This window comes from Ursus maritimus, unplaced genomic scaffold (genome assembly GCF_017311325.1).
Source record: "Ursus maritimus isolate PB19 unplaced genomic scaffold, ASM1731132v1 scaffold_3, whole genome shotgun sequence".
In the NCBI taxonomy this organism is placed as follows: Eukaryota; Metazoa; Chordata; class Mammalia; order Carnivora; family Ursidae; genus Ursus; species Ursus maritimus.
Window position 1 is genome coordinate 12,021,390 of NW_024425563.1, and position 16,637 is coordinate 12,038,026.

At 45.7% G+C, this 16,637-nt stretch overlaps 1 protein-coding gene, 1 long non-coding RNA gene and 2 gene segments (V, D, J or C); 1 reads left to right on the forward strand and 3 right to left on the reverse strand.

Moving 5' to 3' along the window:
• Nucleotides 1–16,637, reverse strand: part of LOC103669001 — a 150,574-nt gene that overhangs the window by 31,963 nt on the left and 101,974 nt on the right.
• PRSS1 (serine protease 1) overlaps nucleotides 1–16,637 on the reverse strand; it is a 113,026-nt gene that overhangs the window by 22,137 nt on the left and 74,252 nt on the right. For 2 of the 6 annotated variants that reach the window (XM_040643901.1, XM_040643900.1), the window contains exon 3: nucleotides 5,155–5,163. The exons of 2 other annotated variants lie outside the window; for them this stretch is intronic. In XM_040643901.1, the coding sequence (XP_040499835.1) occupies nucleotides 5,155–5,163 (9 nt within the window). Of the gene's footprint in view, nucleotides 1–5,154; nucleotides 5,164–7,516; nucleotides 7,525–15,828; nucleotides 15,839–16,637 lie in introns of all 6 variants that reach the window. 2 more of the 6 variants (XM_040643902.1, XM_040643903.1) reach the window with 2 other exon arrangements.
• The window catches only part of LOC121105794, a 134,791-nt gene that overhangs the window by 16,604 nt on the left and 101,550 nt on the right, over nucleotides 1–16,637 (forward strand). Inside the window, exon 2 of the long non-coding RNA XR_005838468.1 lies at nucleotides 3,411–3,417. This is a non-coding gene — a long non-coding RNA (uncharacterized LOC121105794). The remainder of the gene's footprint in view (nucleotides 1–3,410; nucleotides 3,418–16,637) is intronic.
• On the reverse strand, nucleotides 7,690–9,593 carry LOC103669091. The segment is given in 3 exon segments: nucleotides 7,690–7,696; nucleotides 9,075–9,366; nucleotides 9,486–9,593. Coding segments are annotated over 3 exon segments (342 nt in total).

Here is a 16,637-nt window from a genome sequence, read left to right on the forward strand (position 1 = left end):
ATTTTCCCAGAGAGGGCAATACCTAGCCTCGAGGAAGGAATTGCTAGCGGTAGAATTTCATAGTTGCAGTGAGGAAGAAATGTAGGCAGTTATTATATTAATTGTGTGTTTTGTCTCCACCAGGCACAGTAGTAGGTGTTTGACGTGGATGATTTCATCTCGTTCTTAAAATAAATTCTCGTTCCTCATTTTTTTATTTCGCGATTATCCTCATTTTATGTATGAGGATAAAGGTAATGAGTCTGTGCAGCTTGTTCATGGTGACAACTAGTGGTAAAGCAGTAGAGCCAACGTTGGTTTGTTTTTTTTAGAGATTTATTTATTTATTTGAGAGAGAGAGAGAGAGCTCGAGCACGTGAGTGGGGGGAGGGGCAGAGGGCCAGGGATCGAGAGCGTCCTCAAGCCGACTCCTGCTGAGCTTGGAGCTGGACTCGGGGCTCAATCCCAGGACCCTGAGATCAAGACCTGAGCTGAAACCAAGAGTCGGCCACGAAACCCACTGAGCCACCCAAGCGCCCCAGTAGAGCCAAGTTTTAAACTTGGGTCTGCCAGATGACAGAGACCAAGTTCCTCCCACCACACTTTACTACTTTTTAAGAGACAATTTTTCTGCAATATCAGAAGCTGGCAATCCGAGGCTTAGCCGCAGGTGAATTTGCAGGCTTCTTAGAGAAATAGGAGCGTGAGGCGGGAAGGTAAGCTAGCACTGGCCCTGTGGGTTACTGGATCCCGGGGGCCAAGAGAATCAGGATGTGTGGAAACTGGACAATAGCCAGCAGACCTTGTCGAGAACCAGGAGTGAGATGGGCATCCTTCCTGTATAAAGTCAGGACACGGGAAGAGCTATATACTTAGTGAATGGGCAAATTAAAAAAAAAAAAAAATCCCACAGTCAGTTGACAAGGGATATTATTTATCTAGGTCTTAGCTTTGGGAGGAGGATAAAAAAAAAAACTTTCTTCTGAATATTCATGGGCACTGAGTCAGCCTGTTGGGGTTTGGGACAGACACTGTATGGATAAGATACATACTGAGAATTAGAAAATAAAATCTTATCAGGTCTGTTGCAACCCAGCTGCCTGACAGAAACAAAAATAAATACTTCCTGGAAAACCTCCCTTTAGCCCAGGTTTTAAGGAATTCCCAAAGACGAATTATATAACAAACAACATCAAATTATATAATACATAAAAAAATAAGCCACCCCGAGTGACAGGCAGCAGAAACTACAAACAGGGGCGCCTGGGTAGCGCAGTCGTTAAGCGTCTGCCTTCGGCTCAGGGCGTGATCCCGGCGTTCTGGGATCGAGCCCCACATCAGGCTTCACCGCTGGGAGCCTGCTTCTTCCTCTCCCACTCCCCCTGCTTGTGTTCCCTCTCTCTCTGGCTGTCTCTGTCACATAAATAAATAAAATCTTAAAAAAAAAAAAAAAAAACTACAAACAGACGCAAAACAGCATCGGATGTTGGCATTAATGGATAAAAATTCCAAGCAGATGTTTAACATCCGTAAAGAAAATAATTTAAAAATACACAAGGGAAAAGATGCGTTCAAAAACCACTGCCCATATTTGTAAAAGATCCAAGTAGATTTACCAGAAATGAAAACATAATTTAAATAAAGAAAGTTGACTAAAGGGCTGAATGGAATAGGAACGGAGGAGAGAATTAGTAAATGGCCAATAGTTCCAAAGAAAGGAACCAGAATGCAGCACGAAGCAAAGAGAGGGAAAGTGTGAGAGAACAGGCTAGATGACTGGGTGACAGAAATCTGAACACAGGTTAGAGCTATACCCCAGGCCATCTGCTCTGCCATAAAACCTGAGCATCCGGGTTTACGGGCTAAGCTGTGGCCCTTGAGAGGATTTCCCTTCACCATTCCCTTTCAAAACCACACTTGTGTTAGACTGTAGGGATGATTCCAGAGTAACGTGCAAGCTAATCCAGATAACAGGCCCGTGCTTTTTCACCTGGAAATCGGAAATCCCCATGCACCCTTGGGTGTGGATCGACGGTGAAAGCGTGTGGGTCAGAGCAGGTACCGTGAAACTCACACTTGCTCTTGAAATGGAATCGTGCCTTCCTCCAGCTATGCTTGAGCCTGGTCTTATATATTCACCAGTTAACAGCAGAATACTCTGTGCATGACCAGCTTTATAAACGTGAGCGTCAGCCAACACGCAGTTCTGAATACCATGATGAGGCTTAAATCAAGACGTAGGGGCAGCTTTCAAAGGAAACGGAATTGTTGGCAGGTAGAAGAGTGTGGCTTTGCACTGAACCTCTTTGCGTCTGCTTAGTGATTCTCTTATTGGGGAACGTCAGGTGGCTCAGTGGGTTACGTGGCCGACTCTTGGTTTCAGTTTCTGCCACAGGCACTTGGAGAACCACTGGCCACCTTGGCTTATGGCCCCGGGCAGCTTTAATCACGCCTTGTTCCGCAACAGTGCCCCAACCTTGCAGATGACACAAAAAATGGACCACAGCTGTAGCGTATGGTAACTCCAAGGTCCAGAGAGACCCACTAAGCATTGCAGCTCTTTCTCCTTGGAGATGCTGTGAGGTTCAGCAGCTCCTCTCTCACTTTAGAGGGTTTAATCCAACATGTCCCAGGTCTCGGGCTACTCAAAAGCTCATCAAAGTGGCAGCTCCCTGAACTTCTGCAGACCTTACGTTGGTCTGGCTTGCATACGTCATAGTGAGCCATCGCGGGTGCTAATCCCTCCTCCCTGAGAACATCCAGCACGATGCCACTGGTCTCAGGGACCAGTATGAGATCAAGGTGACCAAGGGCCTTCTGAACTATACTGATGGAAAGCAAGCTAAATAGAGCCTTGAGATGAAATAGTTAAAGGTTATTTCTGACCCTGCCACTCAAGGCAAACTATATCCCATGGTCTTTACCAAGTACTTCTCAACACGGTTTGGAAGAAATCTTATCCTCACCGTACTTCCTGTGGTTCCTCCTGTAGTTGGTCCTGCAGCTTCTCTCCCCGCGGCCAGTCGACCCATTCACACCCGGAGCTGCCGACCAGCCGGTGAACAGCTAGAGCTGTGGCTTCCCCCGCCGGCCTGCCTCGTCTGGGGCCCCGAGTCACTGGGGAGGGAGCCGGGCAGGAGGGAGCTGGCTGGGGTTCTTGCTCAGATCTTTGATCTGTGCTGGGCGCTGTGTCTCCAGCGCTGCAGAAGTAAAAGCTGCTGTCTTGGAGGCTCACGTTGGTCACAGTCAGATTGGAGAATGTTGAGGTTGGGCGGCTGATGGGGAACTTCTCTTCCGTAAACCCACTTTCATAAGTGGCCTTCGTGCCCTGGTTTGCAGTCGCGATCAGTATCAAGCCCTGTCCTGCGAGCTGACGGTACCAGAACATTAAGGGGAGTTGGGTATCGACCTCACACTGGATCGTCGTGGAGGTCCCGCGTTGACAGATGTCCCTCCGTGGCTTTTGAGAGAGGAGAGCACCGAAGACAGAGCCTAGTTTCAGAGAGAGAGAGAGAGAGCTGACAAGCTCGCCCCTGGGCAGGAAGGTGCTTTTGCTGTTTGCTACAGTGTCACCTCAGATCCCAAAGAACCCCTGGCACTGCCTCCATTTTGTTCTTCCAACTGTTATTGGGTCAGAATCCAGTAATCCACTAATCCATCTCCCTCATCCTCCCATGGGCGGCCTCAGAGCCTCCACGCCTCTACTCCGCATCAACAGTAACCCCCAACTTCCCCACGGGATTAGCCTTATACCTTGTCCCAGGAGAAGTAGCAGGCAAGGCAGCATCTTAGGTGATAGCCCCTCACTTTGCTTGAGAAAAAACACTAAGAAGGCAAACTCAAGTTCCTCTTTCCTCCCCAAAGTGCTCTTCCTTCCCTACTGCCTTTCTGTTCCCTTCCTGTAGCGGGAGGACGAGCTTCTGCGGAACGTGGAGGAAATTCGCCTGCCCCCTAGTGGAGATGTGCGGCTCTTCACTTAGGCTGGACCTTCATTCACGACGCGCCACAAGCCATCAAGTACCGTGTGTCCGCCACGTACCCACCACCTCCCCACCTCTCACTGAGCACCAGTGTGTGCTACCCTTTGGGTAATTGCCAGTGCGGAGGCCCGAAAGATCACGCACGGGCTTTAACCAGTTCCCGCCTCCTCACAGGACCTTTGCATTTCCATACGCATTTTAGAATACGCTTTTTAGTTTCTAAAAAAATCCAGTTGAGACAATAATTGGGACTTCATTGAGTCTCTAGATCAATTTGGGGAGAATACTCATTTTAACAATAGTCAGTCTTCCAATTCATGAACACGATCTGTATCTCCACTTTGTAAAGTTGTCTTTCGTTTCTCTTAGTATCGCTTTTTAGTTTTCAGTTTACAGGTCTTGCGTGTCTTTTGTTAAATTTGTTCTTAAATATTTTGGGTTTTTTACATTCTTTTAAATGCAAGCCTTAAAATTTAATTATCCCATTGTTTGCCATAGCATAGGAGGTCTATAATTGATTTTTGCATGTTAATATTATAACCCATGCTCTTGAAATTCACTTATTAATTTTATAATTTTATAGGTTTCTTTTGATATATAATTGTAAGTGGTGATTTAATCTCTTGAAAGGTTTCACTTTATCATTTACTCTTCAGCCTTTTCATCTCTTTCCTGTCTTAATGTGCAGTTTAGCGCCTCTAGGAATGTGGAATAGAAGTGGTGTGAGTGAACATTATTGACTTGTTTATTATCTTAGAGCTAAAATATTTAATATTTCGGCCATTAAGTTGTTATTAGTTGTTGACTTCTTGAGGATGTCTTTCACTAGATTGACAGGGTTCTATTCTGTTCCAAATTCTCTGAGTGCTTTTATCATCAATGGGTATGGAATTTTGTTAAGTGTTTTTTTCTGTCTCTAATAATAACTGTAGACTTTTTATACATGTGTTAATAACGTAAATGACAGTGACTAATTTTCGAATGTCAGACCGAACTTGTTCCTGGGATAGACCCTGTATAATTATTGGAAAAAAAAATTATTTTTTTGAAGAGTTAGAGACAGCCAGTGAGAGAGAGAACACAAGCAGGGGGAGTGGGAGAGGAAGAAGCAGGCTCCTAGCGGAGGAGCCTGATGTGGGGCTCGATCCCATAATGCCTGGATCACGCCCTGAGCTGAAGGCAGACGCTTAACGACTGCGCCACCCAGGCGCCCCTGAAAAAAAATGTTTGATTCTAGTTTCATTTGTTAACTATTGACATTTTAGATATACCTCTTTAATTTTTTTAGTGATTGCTCTAAAAATTGTCATATTCACTTTAACCTTTTTACAGCTTACTTACAATTCTTATGGTAAAGATTCACTTAAAATATAGAACTTTGTGACTAAATGGGTCTGTTTTCTCCATCCTCATCCTAACGTTATTATTGTCATCTTTATTGTGTGTATCTGCTCCGTGACTTACAAGACAACGCTGAAATTCGTGCTTTCACTAGTCCCACATACCACAAAGAATTTAAGAAAAATATTTAATATCTATCCACATTTCACCATTTTTGTGCTCTTCGTTTCGACCTCAAAATCCAAGTTTCTTTTTTTTTTTTAAGATTTATTTATTTGAGAGAGAGAGAGAGAGAGAGAGAGAGAGTGCATGTGAGCAAGGGGAGAGGCAGAGGGAGAGGAGAGAGAGAATCTTAAGTAGGCTCCACACAGTGCGTCCAGCAGGGAGCTCCATCTCACAACCCCGAGATCATGACCTGAGCCGAAATCAAGAGTTGGGTGCTTAACTGACTGAGCCACTCAGGAGCCCCTCAAAGTCCAAGTTTCTTTCTTTTCTTTCTTTCTTTTTTTTTATTTAAACATCTTATATATTTATTTGTGAGAGAGAAAGAGAGAGAGAGAGAGAACGAGCAGGGGGAGTAGCAGAGGAAGAGGGAGAAGCAGACTCCTCCCTGAGCAGGGAGCCCAACATGGGGCTCGATCCAAGGACCTGGAAATCATGACCTGAGCCAAGGAGTTTCTCATTTAGCGTATCACAGTGTATGTTGTGACAATATTTGAAAATGTACCCTGGAGCCTCCCTGCTTCCGTCTGGACTGTTTGCTGACTGTTTCTCCAGCACAGTTCTTATCCGGGGGCTCTTCTTGCTCTTATTCTGAATTGGATTCCCTATTTCCTGAATCCTACGATTTCTTCTCTTTTTGATGTGTTTTTGCAGTTTGCTGAGACACATTATCCAGGAACTTCCTAAGAGAGAATGAAATGGAAATTTATTTAGGTTTCATATCCTGGCAGAAATGAAAGTTGCACTTTTTGGATAGCTTGGGTTAGTTGAGAAATGCAGGCTGAAAATTATTTTCTATCAGGATTTCATGGTTATTTTTTACACCGTTGTTTTCTAGCATTCAGTGTTGCTACTGAGAAATGGGAGCCCTTCTGTTTCTCATTTCTTTATTTATAGATTGTTTTGGTTTTTAGCATTTTTCTTTGTCTTGCATCACTTTAAGATCATTTTATCCACACTGTTCTGAAATTGAATGAAAATATGCCTTAGTTTCAGTTGTTTTATTCCTTAAACACACAGCCGGCCTTTTTACGGCTGCCTGTACTTGTCCATCACTAAGATGATACCGTTTCTTCTCTTAATACTTCATCGTTCTACATGAGATGGAAATGTTAAAAGTTTATGCTACATCATGAAAAATGTCTTTGGTGCTGGATATGCTGCTGGTGCAGAGATAAGAGACCCAATCTTTGGCTGTATGAATGATATCTTTATACTAATGGTTGGATTTGAGCCCCATTTGGCTGAGCATGGAAATTTACCCACCTTGGACTCGATTATCGGATCACTGCAAAAATAGTAAAGGAACACTGATTTCTGCCATCAGCTTCCAGCTGTGGGGCTTTGGACAAGCTATTTAAATTTAGTTCTTCATTTATAATTAGCAGAAAATCATCCTTGTATGTCACAAGTGTATGTTAAGATAAATTACTTGGGGATATCTCACTCTTGTCTAGAAAAAAGGGGAGACGTTCTCTTCTCTAGCATTGACCTTGCTTCTTATTTCAGTTCTCTTCTAGAAAAAAAGGAAATATTCTTTCCTTCCCTTTCATTGCCCCTGATTTTTAGAAGCCATCTCCTCTTCCCCATGATGTCCTTGGAAAGCCTGTTTATATTTTCATTGAACACAGAAAAATTTGTTATATTTACTGGAGTCACAGAATTTTAAACCTTGCTTTCTTGGAGACGTAGGATAATATTTTTCCTTCTATGAATTTTTCAGTATCCTAATGTGATGTCTCTTTATCCAAAATAATGGTTTACATTTTCTGACTGCTTCCTTGTGCTCTTATGGTAAATGTTAGTTAATATTTTATGTGCTTTTGGGAGCGTATTCTGTGAACTCCCCTTAGAACACTTCATCCAATTTATTTCTAAACTCAAGCCTCCTACCCCAGTCTACAATCCCCTCAACCTCTTTAGATGTCTTGCATAATTCATTTGATGTATGATATCCAGTCTCTGCATCTTTTCCATTTAATTCCTGTGCTCCGCCTCCCTGCTTGGGCAACGGCTCCTTAGCGAGGTGAGATGCATGGGAAGGAGCAGGCGGCATGTGTTAGGACAGAAACTGGGTCTGGGGTTGGAGCTCTTCCTACGAGGGTCTCAGTTGAGGTGCGGAAGGTCCCAGAAAGCACTGGGAGCGGAACCACAGTGCTCATAACTGTTCCCCTCTCTTGAGGTTGATCTCTGAGTCGGCACAATGCTTGTCGTAGGAAATAAAAACTTTATTGGAAATCACAGGACTCCCAGACACCCTGAGAGCCCACTGAAAATAGACGTTTGTAGATGTGTTCTGTCATTTAACATTATTCTGGGAAGGTGCATTTTTTTCTGTTCCAGACGTTGGGTCTCCACTGGGAGACCTATGATCCCTGCTTTTTCTCAAAGAAAGAATTCACTTTTTCATTCCAGTAGGATCTCTCACAAAAACGTTGCGGGATATTTTTTTCTTTTGACACTTCCTCTTGCCTTTATTTTGATCTAAAATCAGCTCAAGTCCTGTCTCTCCTGTGAAGTTAATCCTGAATATTGTAATACACATTAATTTACTCCTTTCTCTGAATTCTACAACAGAAAAAATAAGCACTGACTCAAAATATCTTATATGCCCGTTTGGTCTCATTACCACTTTGGCAAATTCCCTGACATTTGGGATTTCCAATACCCTTTACGTTTCTTTTGCATTCCCAAAGCAGAATAGGCTCAATTAATATTTACTGACAGGATAGTGTAGGTCTCATTTCTAAAATAAACGAACGGATACTTTCCCCAGATGATTGTGATGACAGGTATAGCCCAACTCATTCTCACCACCTTCTTGGTCTCCCAGTATACTCCTTCCCCGACTAGAACATTCCAATGAAACATTATTGACCATTTCGAGAACCTCAAAAAGATTTATTTTTTATCAGTGTTTTTCTCTTTTTCAATTGAATGACTGGAATTCACACTCCACAAACTTTCTCTTGAATCAGCACATGGATAATAAAATTAATCAAAAGGAAGAGGGTTTTTTTTTTAAATGTTTATTTTGTTATGTTAGTCACCATACAGTACATCCCCAGTTTTTGGTGCAAAAAGGAAGAATTTAGAATGTGAGCGCCCTCTAGCGAAATATCAGTCAAGAACAAAGATGGAAGTGGGGGGGGGGGCAAAGTAGCAGACAGAGGGCTGAGGATAGGAACGGGGAGGAAAGATGGATAAACAGTCCTAGAGCAGGGCCTGTCCAGTGTGACTACGTAACTGACGTCTCCTCCTGGTTGGGGTGGGGTCTCATGAATTTAGGCTGGGGACGACATGTAAGGTTGAGTGGGTTAAGTTCAGAGGGGCTCCTGACTTGGAGAGGGGGGTGAGGGGGCCTGAAAAGTACCCGTGCTCTCTTGGCCAAGATGTGTGCCCATGGCCTTGGTTCCTTCTGAGAGGCCTCCTTCTTCTGATTGGCACAAATGTGCCATACGAGCCGGTGCAGCTCAGCCCCGAGTTAGGGTCACTTCCCCCTGACACCTGCCCTTTTTGTGCAGAGAGGATGTGGCTGTGCTCCGCTGTGGCTAACTGCTGGCACAGAGGTACACGGATGTCTGGTTGGTGCTGGCAGACTCCAGGGTCAGGAGGAAGGCCTCCTTCTTCTTCCTAGAGACGTCGTACCCGAAAGGGAGGTCTCCTTGCTCAGTATCGTTAATACCATACGACCAGTAGAGCAGCTGCAGCCCCAGACCTGGATCTTGTCGGTACCAGAACATTCCTTCGTGGTCCATATTCTGTGAACATTCCATCAAAACTTTCGCTCCTACTTTTTTGATGAGATGTCTCGGGGTTTGGGTTACTTGTGCGGCCGCGAGGCCTATGACAGAAGGACAGATGAAGTGAAACCAGCGGCCAGGAAGCCTGAGGAGGGAGAAGTCTCGTATCAGGGCCTGGAAATAACAGCGCTGGGGTTTGCTGCTCGCTCCCCGGACTCACCTACTCCCAGGAAGCAAAAGGCCACCCCGCAGAGGAGCCTGACCCCCATGGCAGGCTGGAGCGGAGTGGCTCTTCTCCCAGGCTCAGGCTGGAGGCTGGTCGTCTGTGATGTCACCGTCCCTGCCCACGCCCGTCACCCCTTAGTCACCCTCTAGAGTCTAGAGGTTTAGAGTTGCCAGAGTGAAAGCTGATCCCCGTGGCAGAGTGTGCGTACGTGTGCACGTGAGTGCGTGCACGTGTGTGCGTGCAAGTGTAGAAAACAGCTAACACAGTAGCCTGAGCTGGCTTTCCTCAGAAGGACCGGCTCTTGCAAGGTAGGCCCTCGCTGGCATCTGGGAACTTGGATTTCAGGAGCGTTCCCACCATTGAGTAACTGGCAAGCATAGTTCATTTTGCCAGGACTCCTAGCACAATGCAGTGTAGGCTGGACAGCCGCTTTGTGTCTTCGAGTCTGGAATTCAGGCATGTGCTGGGCAGAGTGCCTGTGTGATAGGTGTGTGGCTTTCCGGGGGGGGAGGGGACCACAATGTACTACAGGCAGGGTGACTAATCCAGCAGAAATTGGTTTTCTCACTTTTCTGGAAGCTAGAAGTCCAAAATCAAGGTGTTGCTTGTAGGTGGCCTTCTTCTCCCTCTGTCTCCACACAGTCTTGCCTCTGTGTGTGTCTGTGTCCTAATTCCCTCTTCTTATAAGGACACCAGTCATATTGGGAAAGGGCTACCCCCATGACTTCATTCAACATGAATTACCTCTTTAAAGAACTTATCTGCAAATACAGTCACATCCTGAGGTTCTGATCCACATATGAATTTTGAGGGGGGCACAATTCAGCCCATAACCCTAGCTTCCAGAAATGTCTGGGGTGCTGAGACTGTAAGGGGCTCCCTGGGCAGAGCCGTGGCACGCAGGCCCTGCACTCTCCTCGCGGGGAAGGGGTGCATCCTCGAGAGAGGGAGAGAGCATAAGGACGTCTCAGTTGTTTTTCAATGAATTCAAATCGAGAAACCGAAAGCACACTAGCTATGCCCTCTTCAGCCACCATGGATAGTACACTGTGGTTCACTACCAAGTGTCCCATACCATCCCCACTGTCCCTTCTTTAAGCTTCGTGATACTTCTGTAATTGGGACCTCACCCAGACAGCATCAGATCCTACTCACCCACTAGGAAGGAAAAGCTACAAAGTCTGGTGGAATTCTCATTCTGACGCAGCCACTGATTTCTTTCCCCTGAATTCCTCGTAGAGCTCATAACCGGAAGCGGTCAGAAGAAATATGCCTGACTTGGTGTTCTGGCTCAAATTCTGTCTTCCTCTTGTGCTGTTCTCTGCTTTTGAAATGACTAGCCTTAGTGTCTAGGGGATTTTATCCGATTGCCAGTAGCCCCTGCCATCCTGAGCACATCTTTGTATCCAGGTGGCATCTCGTATCGCAAAGTAGGACCAGTTCCTCAGTCCCCATTTCTTACCTATCTGTCCTTAAGTACACATTTAGGGTGCTGAAAGTATTTAGTTGTAGACTGTTACTGACTTCCTTCCATTGACGTAGGTGCATAGAGAGATGTGAGTCTTTCCCTGAGCAATAGGCTAACTGTGTTTATAAAACACTGGCCTTTTCTGTCTGTTGTGTTGGTGGTAGAGACACAATGGAGGCACAACGGGGCCCACATGTGCACATCCACCTGGTGTTGTAGTGGAGACAGTGGGAGACCAACAGTGGGATACAATCACTAGGGGTGCCATGTCTGCAGAGAATTAGAAGGAGAAGAAGAAGGAGAAGGAGAAGAAGAAGAAGAAGAAGAAGAAGAAGAAGAAGAAGAAGGAGAATGAGAAGGAGAAGGAGAGGAAGAGGAAGAGGAAGAGGAGGAGGAGGAGAAGGAGAAGGGGAGGAAGACGGGGAGAAGGGGAGGGGGGGAAGGGACAGAAGAAGAATTTAAGGGGCGCCTGGGTGGCACAGCGGTTAAGCGTCTGCCTTCGGCTCAGGGCGTGATCCCGGCGTTCTGGGATCGAGCCCCACATCAGGCTCCTCTGCTATGAGCCTGCTTCTTCCTCTCCCACTCCCCCTGCTTGTGTTCCCTCTCTCGCTGGCTGTCTCTCTCTGTCAAATAAATAAATAAAATCTTTAAAAAAAAAAAAAAAAAAGAAGAAGAATTTAAGAAACATGACAATCAAATGCAATAGCAAATATTTAAAAGAGCATTTTCAAGGTAATAGGAGAAATTTATATATTTCTGGCAGCGTATAATATTAAGGAATTACAGATCATTTTGTTAGGTAATATGATTGTATGACTGTATAACAAAATGTTATTTTTTAGAGCTTACTAAAATCTGAAATAAAATATTATGATGTCTGGGAAATTGCTTCAAAATATATCAACCAAAAATGCTGGGGGAACGGAAGACGGTAGGGTGGCAAGCGTTCATTATTGAATCTGGGCAGTTGGGCTCATTGTATTACTCTCTCTCATGTTGTGATTGACATTTTTCTTAATAAAAAGCTTGAAAATGTTATACCAAGAGAAACATGGAAAGTACAAATTATTTATGCTTCATCTTCAACATGCTTCACCGCAATATTAAATTAAATACCGTCTTTTAGAAAGTAACTGGTTTGTGCCCTTCGAAAGTGTTGAATTACAAAGGACAGACTGAGGAGCTTTCCAGAGTAAAGAGAAATAACAACTAAATGCAAAATGTAATCCTGGAGTGGATTACAGACCAGAATCTGTTTTCCTTTTTGTAAAGGACATTATATAGACAATTGTCAAATATGAATAAGGTAACAGATACTGATGTAAAAAAATAATAATAAAATCCAATTAAAAGTTGTTCTGCTTGTGTTATCACCATGTGCCAGAAATTCTAAACAATTCTGATGATGAAAGCCTCCTTCTGTGTAATGTCTGTCCTTCGGCACCCGCCTTAACTCACTTAGCACAGGGCTACCCAGAAGCAGAGAGAAGAAAGGCAGTTGCCAGGGGCTAGGGGAGGGGAAATGGGAGTCCCTGTTGAACAGATACAAAGTTCCAGTCTTGCGAGATGACTACATCTGTCCCACAATATTGTGCCTGGAGTTAAGGAGACTGAATAGTACATTTAAACTTGTTAAAGGGACCTCATCATAAGTGTCCTTATCACACACACACACACACACACACACACACACAATTTAAAAAAAAACAACCACAACAAAAACAAAACAAATCCTCAATGGGTGATTTTGGTACACGCTGAGACTTGTAATTACATACATGACTGTTAATCACAATAATATTGTTGTATAAAGGAGGGGATGATAAAATATTATTAGCTCTGGCAGCCAGAGAGATGATAGGCCATGGGCAGGAGGCAGAGGGTTATGGCCCTTTCTGTTAATTGCCACGAAGAAGAGAAATTCCAATCTTCTTCTTGTCCTCGCAAGAGCAGTTTGGTGGCGGGGGGTCCACATGTCCGCTCTGAGCTCAGTGACCCCAGCAGTTCACATGAGGGGCCTCTCCCCAGAAGAAGGCACATGCCACCCCCCAACCCCTCCCACCCCCTCGCTCACCATTGCTCGCCTCTGGGGCTGGAGCTGATTCTGGAGTCTGTGGCTAGGAAAGTCTGTCCCTGCACTGGCGACAGGGAGGGTGTCACAGAAATGGGGTGTGTCTAGAGCAGGAATTGGCAGCATCCATGTTTCGTCATAGCATCGTTCAAGCAAAAATCTTGTCTCTTAGAGAATTTATTCGTAAGCTTTGTTACCTAAGCTGCTTATTAAAAGGGCTCTTAGCTGGGAAAGAGAGATAAGGAAGACAAATCCTGACTAAAATTCTTGAAGACCTCTTAGAATTCTTGCATTGCTATTTCTTGAGCACTTGCTATGTGCCAGGCACCGGGAACACGGTCACGGACCACAGAGGCATGCTCCGTGCCTCACAGAACTTCCATCCCATTCACCATCTGGTCTACCAGGCACAGTGGTGGTTTGGTGATGCAAACATGGGATGATATGTTACCTTAAGGAACAGACGGCCCCAAAGGGAGACTTAGAGCAAACACCACCACCACAGTAAGATTATTATAGAACTGAGATGTGTAGAAGGTGTGTGTGCTCGGGAAACAGCCAAAGACATTCTGGGGAACGTGAGAAGCAATCATGAGATCAGGAGAGTAAGAATTAGTTTGCCGGATGGGGCTGGCAGCACAATGGACAGGTGTAGTCAGAAGTTAGCGCGGTACGTGGGTGGCAGTGACAGTTGACATGCAGTTATAAAATAACACCAAATAGGATGTTGAGCCCTGGGGCAATGAAATCTCGAGGCCAAGACCTGAAAATAGAAAGGCAGTTTGTCTAGAGGCGGAGTGGAAGTGTTACACTGAACACAGGCGATGGGGAGCTGGGCAGTGCACGGGGCTGGACGGCCCACGGCCCTGGACACAGCCCCCGAAGACCAGTGCATCTGGGTAGAATGATGCTCCCTCTAGCAGGTGGCACCAGGGAAGCCAAATCGGTACCAGGTGAGTTCTCCTAGGTGGCCTGTGCTGCGCAAGCCCCGTGCCAACCCCAAGGGAAGTGAGGGACAGAGGACGGTGGCAGCTCGTTGGCAGGTGCTGTCCCCCACCACAGTGTCCTGTGGGTACCACCTCTCCCCTTGTGACAACCCTTTCTGTGCAGAGAGGAAGTGGCTTGCAGTGCTGTGGGGTAACTGCTGGCAGAAATGTCTAGAAGGGCTGGACGTCTGAAGGCTGGGAGAAATGCTCAGTCTTATTTAAACACACAGCAAATCTCTTAGGGACTTCCCATCTGTTGGTATTCTTGGCATCAGTAAAAGATGAATCGGAGCCTCATTCCTGGCTCTTGTCTGAATCAGCACAGACGGGTCATGGTACATATTCTGGTCACATCACGGAGTCACCCTTTTTTTCTGACACTGGGATTTCAGTGACGCTGATATCCATGGACACTGTGGATAAACAGAGGTGGTATCTCAAGCGAGAGAGCTTCGGAGGGCCGCCAGTGTATAACCACGAGAAAGGCTTAACATTGCGGTCTGGCAAAGCAGGTTCAAGGACATTCTACCTGTGCCCAAGAACCACCTATCCCAAGGAGGGTGTCACGACAGGTGAGTTCGTGGTGGGGTGTCCGTGTTAGCTCTGGTGTTAGTGAAATAATACCTGGTGAGCCCACTTTTAAGGGAAGAGCATAGAAAGAGTAGTCTACTGATGACATTGACAATGAGTGAACCGAAAGTTAATGTTTTTTAAAAAAACTGTGACTAGTGTTCCAAATCTGAAAATTCACTAAATCTTGTAGATATATATTTTTTAAGATTTTATTTATTTATTTGAGAGAGAGAGAGAGAGAGAAATAACAAGCAGGGGGAGTGGCAGAGGGAGAGGGAGGAGCAGGCTCCCCGCTGAGCAGGGTGCTCGATGCGCTACTCGATCCCAGGACCCTGGGATCATGACCTGAGCCGAAGGCAGATGTTTAACTGATTTAGCTACCCAGGTGCCCCTGAATCTTGTAGGTATTTCTGTAGCATGAGTGAGACTGATTGAGGTGTGAGTTATTAGAAGTAGATTCCGTAGGGGCGCCTGGGTGGCACAGCGGTTGAGTGTCTGCCTTCGGCTCAGGGCATGATCCCGGCGTTATGGGATCAAGCCCCACATCAGGCTCCTCCGCTATGAGCCTGCTTCTTCCTCTCCCACTCCCCCTGCTTGTGTTCCCTCCCTTGCTGGCTGTCTCTATTTCTGTCAAATAAATTTAAAAAATCTTAAAAAAAAAAAAAAAAGAAGTAGATTCCGTAAAGTAGACTGAGGTCTCATGCATCTAAGGAACGGTGCAGAATCAGAGCTCTGCTGGTCCTAGGAAACAAGGGTAACAAGCAGGGTAACCTGGTGCCTAAGGCAGGTCCAAGTTAAGAATCAGGGCCTCCTAGCTCTGATCTCTAGGTCCTATGACAGAGGACTAGGTATGTGGGTAGGTGCCTGTCTACATCATTGTCCCATGGGCTCCCATGCGATAAGGGGTCACTTGAAATGACTTCCAGGAAATAAGAATGAGTCATTAGATGGTAGCTCCATTTCACAGGGAACGGCGTCTGGTCTTACAATCTCCACTTCCATCTCTGATTTAATTAACAGAATTCTATTTATATTGAGGATGTGATAAAAGGTGTAATGGAAACTCAGGTTAGACCAGAGAAGCAACAATTTTTGTAGGTCAGAAATGCCTGGGCAGGGGCGCCTGGGTGGCGCAGTCGTTAAAAGCGTCTGCCTTCGGCTCAGGGCGTGATCCTGGCGATCCGGGATCGAGTCCCACATCAGGCTCTTCCGCTGTGAGCCTGCTTCTTCCTCTCCCACTCCCCCTGCTGTGTTCCCTCTCTCGCTGGCTGTCTCTCTGTCACATAAATAAATAAAATCTTAAAAAAAAAAAAAATGCCTGGGCAAGTCTTCCAAAAAGGAGAGATTGGGCCATTGGAAGTCCCTGTGTGTAACCTCCCGGAGGGAGCTCATCCTGAAGTGAGGGCAAGGGGCCAGCAAGGTGGACCGACCCAGTAATACAGCCATAGCTCTTGGAGGGATGAGTGGATTCTGAGCTTGGCTGGGTTTTTGCTGGAGTTTGCATTCGGGATGAGGTTCTCTCCATTCCCTTACTCCAGGATATAATTACTATGTTAGTGGTTGGTGAGGAATGTATGTAATGGGATGAGCCTCTGTGGTTAAGACTCTGTAAGATATTGGGGATCGAGACACAGAACTGTAGTTTTGCCCTTCCAGTACAAAGAAGGAGAAGGAAAACCTTGAGCAAGACTTTTCCTTCTGTGCTTCATTGATAGAGACGCCACTCTGCGGGAAACTCGCCCTGGGAGGGACGTTGGAGCCCGCTGGCAGGAACAATAGCGTGTGCGGTGTTACGTTGCTCGGTGAACGACATGGTACGGAGCAGAAGCATCAGCAGTGGCTGGCAGGTAGTTTAGGGCCCATCAAAAGAGAAAAGGATCCCATGGATACAGTGGTACCCAGCGAGGCTACCCCCTCACCAGCACGGAGTAGACGAGGGGCTGGAGTCGAAGAATAAATCTCTACTACAGCACATGATCTGTCTTGCTTCTAGACACATATGGAAAACCCAGGAATCTCCCCAAACTATGTGTAGGAGAGGACTTTGC